Source organism: Catharus ustulatus, chromosome 18 (assembly GCF_009819885.2).
Source record: "Catharus ustulatus isolate bCatUst1 chromosome 18, bCatUst1.pri.v2, whole genome shotgun sequence".
Taxonomy (NCBI): domain Eukaryota; kingdom Metazoa; phylum Chordata; class Aves; order Passeriformes; family Turdidae; genus Catharus; species Catharus ustulatus.
In genome coordinates, this window is record NC_046238.1 from 1,658,408 (window position 1) to 1,670,524 (window position 12,117).

The 12,117-nt window shown below is 41.2% G+C and overlaps 1 protein-coding gene across 1 annotated transcript in view; it reads right to left on the bottom strand.

Moving 5' to 3' along the window:
• Positions 1 to 828: 828 nt before the first annotated feature.
• The window catches only part of AACS (acetoacetyl-CoA synthetase), a 37,554-nt gene continuing 26,265 nt past the window's right edge, over positions 829 to 12,117 (bottom strand). Inside the window, exons 10-18 of the mRNA XM_033075737.1 lie at positions 11,776 to 11,900; positions 9,112 to 9,176; positions 8,812 to 8,934; positions 7,426 to 7,539; positions 7,159 to 7,284; positions 6,383 to 6,452; positions 5,659 to 5,717; positions 4,597 to 4,799; positions 829 to 2,138 (exon numbers count right to left, since the gene is read on the bottom strand). Of these exons, the coding sequence (XP_032931628.1) occupies positions 2,001 to 2,138; positions 4,597 to 4,799; positions 5,659 to 5,717; positions 6,383 to 6,452; positions 7,159 to 7,284; positions 7,426 to 7,539; positions 8,812 to 8,934; positions 9,112 to 9,176; positions 11,776 to 11,900 (1,023 nt within the window). The 3' untranslated portion in view covers positions 829 to 2,000. The remainder of the gene's footprint in view (positions 2,139 to 4,596; positions 4,800 to 5,658; positions 5,718 to 6,382; positions 6,453 to 7,158; positions 7,285 to 7,425; positions 7,540 to 8,811; positions 8,935 to 9,111; positions 9,177 to 11,775; positions 11,901 to 12,117) is intronic.

The window sequence follows — 12,117 nt, forward strand, 5'->3', positions numbered from 1 at the left end:
AGAGCTCCAAGCCATCTCCAGAGCCAGCTCTATTTGCATGCCACACATCCCACTGAAATCTGCACATGGAGCTTTCCAGGCAAAACACTGTGAACCTCAAATTAGAAACGGGTAACAGGAATAAAAAACCACAGAGCTGTGCACTCAAGGTACAACAGCTACATCCTGGCAGCCCCAAGGCATCCATGCAGCATTTCTGGGTAAAACCTGGAACTTTCAGGGCAATACAGAAGGAAAGTTGTGGTTTTGTTTGTAACTGATGTCTGAGAAAAAGTTTTGCAACATCTGACAAGTAAAAGAAATCAAATTATATCTGTTAATTAAACTTTCTCCAGTGTTTCCAGCATGATAAAGGATTGGAAAAAGCAGCCTCTAGGCATTGTATATGTTCTTAATGTATCTGTGCTTCTAAAGTATCTTTAATTAATGAAATAACCCCAAATTACTTATTAATAAGGATCTGTGGGCTTTGTAAACCTCAGACATTTTGCATGAATTAAAGAACAATATAATGAAGTTTTAATGAAGACAAAAGTCACAGTTAATGTAAAATTTATATATAGCAAGCCAGAAGGGGAAGGAATTTAAAAGTACTTTAAACCACAGGTTATTGGCAGTTTGATAGCTCCTTTTTCTACTTTCCTATTGGCTGCTTGGTATTTTTATTTTCACATCAGCATGGCCTGACTTGGTACAGTAGAGGAAGTACCAGCACAGAAAGTTTTGGACTAAGTTGGACTTGGATTAAACCCATTGAAATCAGTAACAAACTAAACTAAAAATCACTTCATGACACCCAATCAAAAGGAAAATAAAGACAGCAACAGCTGAGGGATGTAATATATAATTATATATATAAAGAATTGATTCCTTTTAATTAACTCTTCATCAACGCTGAATGCATTCAACACAATTGTCAGTACAATAATATTTCACCCACAAAATCCAAATAGTGCAGGAGACACTGAATGCCAGAGGGTTGGTACAACTACTGCAACTGTAGTTCATGAAAAACAAAACACTTTAGTGCTTCCATTTCACTGTTTCAGTCAGCTCAGTTTTTTAATTACAGTATTTTTTCCCTTTATAAACTGGAGGGTTACAGACCTAGAAAAGGGGTCTCTCACTTTCAACATGACATTTAGTAAAAAAAGTTACAAAACCCATCAGCTTTAAACAAAGAAACACCCTGGAATTCCTCAGCTAACCTTTGAGCCAATAAAGGACTTCAACCAAGGAAGCAAAATGTCTTCAACTGTAATTATGTTAATCCACAGTGATGACAGCAAATTCCATGGAAATAACCTGGAGTTACCCCAGGAATGAGGAGGAGGAAAATGCTCCCTGCACCTTCTGAGCCCCCAGAAGTCTCTCAGTTCAAACAAAGGAAGGCTACAGCACAAAATGAAGCAGCAATCACCCTCAAAGGTACCACGAGATATTTCAAGACTGAAATGATTCTGAGCCAGGTCAAATGGGTTTAGTGCATTATGATTGGGCTTTATAAAAACACCTTAATGCACACTACACAGAACACCTGCATGGGTCAGGGGCAAGGGGTTAAAATCTGTGTATCCCTTACAGGGGACAGACACAGGGACTGACAAATGGTGCTAAAAATCCAGTTTAAAATAAAAAAAGAAAGCAAACATTTTATGAAAGAAATATTCTATCTGCAACTATTGGTGCTCCCATTTGATGGGTTGCTGATGTAAATCTAAGCAGAAAAGATGCACTCACATATATATAAAAATCAAAACAGGCAGGTTTCTCCTTCCAGGCTGGAAAAACCTCCAGAATATATGGCATATTTAACCAATAAAAGGGAGCTAAGCTTTACCCAAGCCTTTCATAATGCACTTCATGAAATATTTTCTCCTTTTAAAAGAACCACTGGTATTAAATAGAGCTTTTTCTTTACATACAGTATTGGTATATACAAAACAAATACAGAACAAAGACAGACAAAAAAAAAAAAAAAGAACCCCAAACAAGTGACTTTAATAGTCTTGAAGCTCAGGAATATTTTGGTACAGGTCCAAAGCCTCTGGGTTTGAGAAAGCTCCCCGCTGCTCAACTTCTTTCCCTGCAATTATTTGCTTCACAGCTACTTCCACTTTCTTCCCATTTACTGTGTACTGAAAAACAAAACCAGCAAAGATAAAATTACTTTTTATGCAGTGGCTTTATGAAAATATGCATGAAACCCCCCCCCACCAATTCCAGAACTCTATCAAAATTTAGCAGAATGCCTTCTCTTTTGTTACACTTGAAGCACTTTCTTCTGAAAATCACTTGAAGAGGAGGTAGAACTCCAAGAGTTTGTGTCATTTTATTACTCCTACTGGCAATTCTGTGAGAACATGATCAAGCTCCAATGTAAAACAACAAAACCAGATAAGAATCATGGCATAAACACTAAAAATATTTGGTATTTATGTTCTGACACATCCAATGTTCAAACAATTTCTACTTTTTTTGAAAGTGGGCTCAAAAACAAAGTCCAAATGTGCTGGGCTTTGGAAGAAAACCATGATTTTGTTATCTGAAAAGGACAGCTTGTCAAAAGGGTGAAGTGAAACTGAGCTTAAATGGTGCTCCACAGGTAAATGCTTCATGACAAACCATAACAAACAAAATAAACTGCAACCAGCAGAGGCTTCACCTCCACTTTTGAATCACACAAATTCCATTACCTTGTGTGACTCAAAGTAAGGACACTGCAGGAAAACCCCTCATTCTCCTTTTAGGATCAGAGCACTGTAATTTCTGACATAGCAAGGAGGATCTGCTCCAGTGCAAACACAGCAGCCAAGGCCCAGCTTGGCTGAGCTCTGCTTTAAGAGGCACCAAGGCTTTCTGAGCCCCCTCCTTGTGCTGCTCCACTGAGACATTTTGGGGGTGGCAGCTTGGAAAAGCTGACACACAAATCCCTCCTCTGCTCTGGGAACAGGACCCCACCTGCTCTGCTGCTCAACCAGGCTGGTCCTGCCTCCAAAGCCACCAAACCTGAGCTCCAGGCACCACCAATGATCACTGGAGGTGACCCAGAGCAAGTGAAATAATCCTCAGCACATCCTTGCAATATTGTCCCAATACAAAAAAAAAAATAAAATCAAACTTTTCTTTATTAGACCTGCTGATGTGTAACCCCACCCTCCTGAGCCACCTCTACTCAATCAGTATCCTAATTTTCACAGGTGCCCAGAAGCCGCAACAGCTCAACAAGCCCCCTTTAAAAATATATATAAGGCTGTTCAAAGTAAATTTTAAGTTTACTTTAAATCAGTGAATCCTGGGATGATGACCAGAATGTTCTGTCAGGACAGAACTAGACAGATTCACACTGAGTATCCCACTAAAATCATGTTTTGTGCTACTAAATCACCTCAGCACAGCTGTACTGTTGCTACCAGAATAGTGTCAGGTCAGATTGTATTTTCAAATGAGGTTTCAAACATTTCCAAAAGCAGCAGAAAATAGGCATTCCCCTTCCAAGCAAAACTTTTAAAGAAAGATGGGTGACAGCTTTGATCACTTCACCACTGGCAGATTTATCTGGAAGGTAATTAAAATTCACTCAATTGAGTCAATGTGAACTAATTAATGATGTGAGCAGGCTCTCCTGAGGGACAGCCCATCCCAAACCCTCCCTGCTGCACCTCCAGGTGATTCACAGTTCACAAGTTCAACACTCCACACAGAAACTGAGCTGCAGCCCTGAAAATGGGAACTTCAGGGGATTTTACACTCCTGCAAAGACATTCTGAGCCAAGGACTAACTGCCAACAGCATCCTGAAACAAAATTAACTCAAGAGCTCAGGCCAGATCCCTCTGTGGGCCACACAGAACACTCCTGAACCCTGCAGCACTTCCACATGGAAGCCCTCAGTGGCAGGAAGGGCAACCAGCAGCAAATGATGGCTCTGAAGTCTCAAGTCTGCGTGCAAATGGACTTGGGGAAGCCACACTCTGCACCCCCATTCTGCTGCTCAGACATTGAGGAGACACAGAGAGGGCAATAAAACATTGCAGATGAAGAGTTCACACAGAGCTGCAGCAGAACAGCACCACAAACCCGAGCATGCAGAACCTCCAGCTACACTAATTCCTCCCCTGAACAAGCACAACAATTTCATTTTAATTACTGTTACAGTTAAAGACAGTGATAGAGCTACATTTAAGTGGCTAAACAGATGTAAAAGTGAAATGGTTTACAAAATGATCTTCAGAATCTGCCAAGTGCTCTCAGCTTTCCTAAGAAAGCCACTCGTAGCAAGAACACAAAAACAAAATATGCTTATGGACAGCTAGAAAAGCCAAAGTTAAATTACCTTTTCAATATTTTCTTTTAAGAGGTTTAAGTACATATTACTGAAAAAACTCAACCCATTTAAAAAACAAAAACCACGCTTACTGAAGAGGAGATGAAAAGATGTTGCCAGGCAACATAGACAAACTATTTATAAAGCTCGAATACACTTTTGAGATGCTAAAATTTCCACGTATGTGGGTTTGAAGAGCAGTGACAACTGCTCCTTAATTACTATTCAAGGTGACAAAGAAAACAGCAGGCAGCCTCTCCCCTGCCATACCGGGATGCCTTTGGTTTCCAGGATGAGGCTGGGGACGTGCCTGGCGGAGAGCGCCACGCGGATCGCGTCCTGGATGCGCTTCACCAGGCTGCGGCTGAAGGCGTGGCTGGAGGCCATCTTCAGGAACAGGATCACCCTCTCCTCCCCGTCCTTGTTGTACTGGGGCACACACAGGCTGTCAGACACCTCCTCAAAGGCTTCCACTGCAAAGGGAGGCACGGTTAGAGTTGGGTTGTGGGGAGCGTTTGGTTTTTGCGGCTGGATCGGAAAGGAAAAATCACCTGCTCTGCATGGGCAGAGAGAAACTCTGCCTGAGTTATCCTGCACCTCTCTGCCTGAGTTATCCTGCACCTGTCTCTGCCAAAGTTATCCTGTACTGAGCTGCACCTCTCTCTGCCTGAGTTATCCTGCACCTCTCTCTGCCCCAATTATCCTGCCCTCAGCTTCCCCTCTCTGCCTGCTCTTCTGAAATTCTCTCTTCCCTGAAATCCAGGTTTAAGGACCATTCAGATACACCACAAAAATTTACTTCTGGGACAGATAAGCTTTCACACCCAGCCATTTTCTCTGGTTTTCCCCACTGCAGCACAGACAGGAGACTCAAAGCCCTGGTGGCACAACAAGGAGGGAACAGGTCCCTGACTCTCAGATCAGCACCACTGCAGGGACAGTTTCCCCACTGTCACAACAGTCTTTATAAGGCACAAGCTCAAGAAGGTTTCTGGGTTCCAACACTTCCAATAATCAGGGAAAGTACAATAAAAACCAGAGTCAAGAGCTTGCCTTTAGGGGGAAAAAGCCTGACTGGTTACAGAAAAAAAAACCTGCTCCATAAAATGTTACTTTTCTATATCCCAACCCTCCCACCCTACAGATACCTCAGGAAAGGAACCAGTTTTAAGTTCACAAAATCAAATTTGACTGATGCTAACACACTCTGCACTGTCTCATTTGAAAAACAGCAAGTTTTTTTTAATCCTTCCAAACACATTTATAATGCTTAAATTTCAGATTTAAGGCAACAATGTCACAGCTGGAAGAGGTGGAAAGTTGATTTCATACCTATGTTATAGATTTCAGAACTTCCAAATCTTACTCCATTTGGATTTAATGTACCATCACTGAAAAAAAAAAATCACAAAAAGAGAAACATTAAAGTGTGATTACAGCTCAATCAAGAAGAAAAATTGATGCAATTAACCAAGTCTCTCTAGTGAAAGCAAAATCACATTAGAAACAGAATTTTAAGAGAATTTGAGTCAAAAAGGCATTTTACTCATTAGAATGAATCTGTACAGTGATCAGCAACATTATTAATCCGCTCAACTTTGTTTCAAACAGCAACTTGGAAATACAATCAGTAAATTCAGCCTCAACTGTGATCCTGCATGTCTGTGATCACTGACACAGGCACAAAAATGATTCCTGACCTTCTGTAAGGAAGGTTTGCAGTGAAACAAGAGGGTGGCAAAGCCAAGACCACAAAACAAGTTCCCCAGTTCACCATCTCCAAACTCCTGTGACCATTGTCAACCATGGAACACAAAACTAAGCCCACTAAAATTTTGTGTTCATAAATACAAAAGTGGGGTAGAACCTCAAAATGAGCTCCCTTCTAAATCCAGCTGCTCTGATTATTTTAAGGGTTGAAATCCACAATATGGGATTCAATAAAATTAATGTAAACTTAACAAGGGTGACAGAATCATGTGCATTTTACTCCTAGGTGAAGACTGCAAATTTGAACACTTGTTTCCTTCCAAACTCTCCTATCAGAACACTGTACCTGCGACCCAGCATGACAATTCCTCCAGTCTTGGGGTTAATTTTGCAGAAATCACCGTGGGCCCAAACACCTGGTGGGGAATGGCAAAGGTTAAGCAGCTGATTGATCCAGTCACAGCAGTATTGTGTAACTGAGCTGGCATTAACTGAGTGGAATACACACAAATCCAACTGATATACTCTGAGAACTGTCCCCAGCAGTGGAAAAAGTTTCCACATCCAAAAAAAACAACAGCTGGAGATGCTGCTCCTAAAAATCCCCAGAGACACCAGGGATTTTGGGATTGAAAAGCCTCTGCTCCACAGGTGCCTGTTACTTTATTCTGTAGAAGGCAAAGGATGGAGAATCTGCATGTCTGAGGCAAATTATATTTCATATATAATTAATCCTGATGCTAATGAGGTAGCAGGTCAGCACTGATGCCTTGGGACTGAGTGCTCCAGGCAGGCAGGAGCAGCCTGGCAGAGGAGCAGCAGCACTCATTAACAGCTGACTGTACCTGGCCCATTCCATCTCACACCTGTGCCAAGCAGTCTGGGACAGGCAGATCTGCCCAAAGAGAGCAGCAGCAAAATTGGATTAGGGCTTTGCAGAGATCCTGACTGGTTTTATTTGGATCTCTGTTCAAAACAAAGCAGGAGAACACAGAGTGAGGTATTATCAAACACTGGAGTTCTCACCCTGGAAATTGGGACTCAAAGCTGCACCTGAGCAGCAGAAAATAAACCTGGGCCTCCCCTCACAGCCTGCATCATCCAAAGGCCTTGCTTACACACCTGGGAATTTGGAAAAATAAGCTTTTCTGTATTTGCTTCCATTCTCATCATTCCAGAAGTGTGTGGGCTGACAGGGAATGGGCTTGGTGCACACCAGCTCTCCACTTTCACCCCAAACTGGTTTTCCTGTTAACAAAAAAAAAAGGCATTTTCAGCATTTCCTTTCTGTTAATAACAGTAACAAAGCAAAGAGTATTTACACTTACTAGTTAAGATATCTAGCTACTGTATTTTGTAAGTGTGCACAGCACTTTGGATCATAGTTACCTTCATCATTCCATGCCTCTACAGCCATTCCAAGATTTCTGGCCTGAATTTCTCCTTTGTAAACAGGAACTGTAACATTGTGACCCATGAAACATGAAATTATATCTGTCCCACCTGCAATAAAAAATCCATTTAGAATATATAGTATTTTTTGGAAAAAGCAAACCTGAAAACTATATAGGAAGTCTGGAACTGCCAACCTCTGCCAAAGGATCCTGATCCACAGCAAGCAGCACAGAACAAACAGCTTTATCTAGGATGTTGTGACTTTCATTAAAAGGTTTTCTTCCTTACTTTATCTATCTTGTTATGTGTGTATGCCTTTCATGCAGAACTATCCCTTAAGGCATAACTTTTCTCCTTTCAACTGTCTCTTTAATCTCATTTAAGGAAATTCCCATTTACAGGAGAGAGAAAATAAACAAGCCCTGCTTTACAGACTTCAGATATTTACAGAATTACTCAGAAATGTTTTCTTATTTGTTTTCATTAGTTTAAAGTAACTAGTCAAGTTATTCCACTCTACATTTACTCAGTTTTTATACTTTATCAGCATGGGAGGAGGGGAGCCAGGCCTTCAGGATGAACAGTTATCTAAAGAAAAATAGATACTGTCAAAGTGCTTACTTAACTGGAATATTTATAATCTTTCTAGGACTTCATGGAAGAGAATTAAGACACAAATCAATCATGTTAGCTCTTCTCAAAAATAGGCTCCTGCATTTGAGTCTATTAATGTCTGTAGTAGCAAGTTCTAGATTCAGCACTACTTTTACTAAGCCCAGAGTCTGAGATAACTTCAGTAGCAGAGTAGTTATATTTTTAAAAAACATCAAGCTGAGTTTAAAAGCCCTTTGAAAAAGCCAGTCCTTGTTACAAAGCAGAATGAGGAGTGCTGTGGTGGACCTGACATGAGCAGAAGTTGCCTCAGCCAGCACTGCTCACAACAAACTGCACAGCATGGGGGCTCAGTATTTCTCTAATTATATAATCTACTAAAAAATCCATCTGCAGTGCCAATTACTTGGCACAAAGGAACTGAAACGGGAGCTCTCCAAGAGGTATTTTCTGCTAAAGTCAGCTATATGCAGAACAGGATGTTCTGTAGGTTAATAGACTCCTCGCTTGATCTCACCCTGCCACCCCTAAGGACAGCCAGTCAAAATAAATGATCACACTTAAAATCCAAAACATCCACCAAAAACACTTTGGAGTGCCTGACTTTCATTATGGCACGGTGAATTATGCAGAAAAAGCTCAGCACTAAAGACAGCTCATTCCAGTTTAACTACAAGCAATCCCAAATGATCCAAAGGCTTCCCAAACAAGCAGGGAGGAATTGCACAGGCAGAGAATTACTGAGATGCTGCAGCATAAAAGCCTCACCTGAAATGGATCCCAGGAGGACACTGCTTTTGATGTGTTTGTAGACATACTCATAGCTCTGAGATTTGAGAGGTGATCCTGTAGACAGGATAGTGTGGAGTGTTTGGAGGTTGTGTGTTTCACCTTACAAAGGAGAAAAGCAACACAGGTTAAGGTAGAATTTCTCCAAGTGTTTGGAGCTATTTGTCATTACAATCCAGAATAATTACATAAAGGACTGTGACAAGACAGGGAGCCACAACCAGGAGAGGAAAGGTAGGAGGGAGGACAGAAGGGATTCACCAGCTTTTTGAAGCTTACATGGTTTTAGATTTTTCTCTTCTAGCACAGCCAGCCACTTTGCACCTGTTCCAAGGATGGTGATCCTAGACAAAAAAAAAAGTTTACATGTTTTGCATATTTAAATATGCTAAGATTCTAAAAGATCTGCAATTCCCACTGCAGTGAGCAGAGGCTGTTACACACTCTGTATGTGGATTAGATAAACAATGCAGCCTCTTAGAGCTTCCCAAGTGCAAGGCACATCCTTTTGAACTATCAAAACCAGTCAGATCAAATGTCATCTCTGCAGCTTTGAAACCTTTAACTCCATCTTTAAATATTAAGCAAAGCTTTCCCATCTCATATTCACTTAGATTTACAGGAATTTGTAACTGCACAACACTCTAAAGACATCACAAAATGTTATGATGTTTACTTTATTAATGGGTCATAATTTTCCTTAATTTTCCAAGAGTGCCTTGGCACAGGCTTACACAGAAAAACTTCATTTCAGGGCACAGGTTGACAAAAGATTCCTTTACTCTGGGACAGCAAGCAGTGATTTTCTGGAGCTAGCTGCCCATGCCTACATGAACAGGAAACTTGGCCCAACAATTCAATCTTGCCCTTGCAAAGTGTACTTAGAGCTCTTCAATGCAATACAATTAAAACTTGAAACAAAGGCTGTGTTTCTTCCATCTGTCAATGGAAGTGCCAGTTTAATGCTCCTGCTGACTTGAGGAAATCCTCTTGCCTGCCTTCTGCTGATTCATTTTACATTTCAGCAATAAACTCAAGAAAATGCAGAGATAGATGAGGATAGGGGACACAGCCTGAGTGCACAGAGCATGGGCAACACCAGCAGAGTTTAAATGAGACCCTGCTAGGTTGGCTGTGACTCCAAAGGTAAGATGGGAGGCAGGACACTGCTCCAGGCAAGGAGAGGGGAATATTTCACCACTGCCAAAAGGGGATCCCTCCCTTTGCCATGCTGGAACACCCCCTCAGTGGGAACAGGCTCCTTGCACAAACACATCAGTGCACACAGCAATTTATTAGGCACATGGGAAGGGAACAGTGGTTTGGACTGGAAGGATCCTTAAAGATTATCTGGTTCCAATCCCTGCCATGAGCAGGGAAGCTCCCACCACCAGAGCCCCCAGCCCAGTGCTCCCCAGCCACCCTGTGCACCGACCACATGAACTATTTTTACCCTTGTGTAACATCTCACTTCCCTTCCATGCCTCAAACCAGCGCTTATTTTACATTAGAATACAAAATGCTTCTCTATTTTAAGCTCTTTGACACTTCCTCTACAGCACATGTAGAGCCAAATCTCCCTTTATTTCCTTCCAAATGCTACAGAAGTGCATTGAGTCACCATCCACCAATTCCCCTGCACAGATCATTAAGGGATGACCACTTGAGTCACTCCTGCCACGCAGGATGAGATAGCCTGATGATACCCTGAGAATATACTCTCTGAAGGAAAGTGTGGTGCATATCTTCAGAGAATAAGGTAATCTTCACATGTTGGAGCATTTTTTTTATCATATTTAACATATGAGTGAGCTGGGAACAGACTGCATGATGAAGCAGCACCCAGATGGCCACCACTTTTAGCGCCAGATTACAAAAGTGAGACATGCAGACACATTTATCTTCACTTGCTTTTGGCATGTGGAAACAATGCTTAAAAATAAGCTGGGTTCTTTCTCAATCTTTTTTTTTTTGCCTGTTGTTCTACCAGGGTTTCTTGGGGGGTGAAGCATGGCTGAAATTTGTGGGCTTCTTTTGTATTTGTTTTTTTTTTTTACTGGAAGCATTTTGACTTGGCATTGAGCTTCAGTTATAATAGCCAGAGACAAAATGTCAGTCTTTAAATATTGCATGTCACAAAAGACAGTCAAGTTTAAATTATTAATCATGCAGAGTCAGAAAGTGAATCTTGTGTCATCCACTTTCCACCACAAACAATTTTAATTATCAATTAAAAATGACACTCGTTTTACTGGTAATAAAATTCAAATTTACTCCTTACATGCAGTTGGCAAAAAAGGAACGTTACAAAATAAATTTTAAAAATTGAAGTTTAACAAAGTGTACAAAGCTAAATGCAATCACAGGGTTTTACAGCTGTTTATCTGCTACCTGCCATTTCTCTTAAGCTTCAAGAAAGGGTGCTGTGAGCATTTTCAGGCACAAAAAATGGCATGAAACAATTACTGAACAGCTTATCAGCATGAATTAGGCATTAAAGATTAAAAAGCAAAATATGAAAATATAAGCAGCCCTGCTGAGCCCTTCCAGTCAATTTATGTCTTTAAGTCAAAGTTCTATATTAAAATCTTAGGTTGAGCTGCCTGAAAAAAGAATTCTTATTTACTAAGTTCTGAGTGTGCTGAGAAATTACTCTTCAGATTGCTCCCAATTACTGCCTTTTGAAAAGGTTGCTCTTGAAAACTATTGAACCAAGAGTCTTTGTTTGCCTGGAATTCTAATACCTGACTCCAATTTGAAACAATCAGCTCTTTGTCTCCCCTCCTCTCTCAGAAAATGTTTTAGTACAAATTTTTAAAAGCAGTTCCACCCAAGACTGAGCCAAAAGACAAATTGTGTCATGCTGTGCAAGAGAACACCACACACGGTGGGGCTGCCTGGGTCAGTGTGACAGGAGCCACTGCCACCACCCTGGGTACATACCCCAGTCTGTCAGTCAGGTCCCAGAGCACGTTTGGGGAGGGAATTAGAGGAGATCCATCATACAGCACCACTGAAGCTCCTGTAGCAAGAGCAGACACCAGCCAATTCCACATCATCCAGCCAATCTGGAGGAGAGAAGAAACCCCATGAGTTTGGCACTGCTGCAGTGCTGCCTGCTGGTACAGACATTATTTCACCTGATTTTTTTTTAAACTCAAATGGGACAATCCCTTGTGGTAAAATATTTTAACACTCAAAGTGCACTTGTGGATTTGTATGAAAAGTTGTCCCATTTTTACAGGAGAAAGAGGAGTTCCAGGTAGCTCTACAAGGATGCACTGG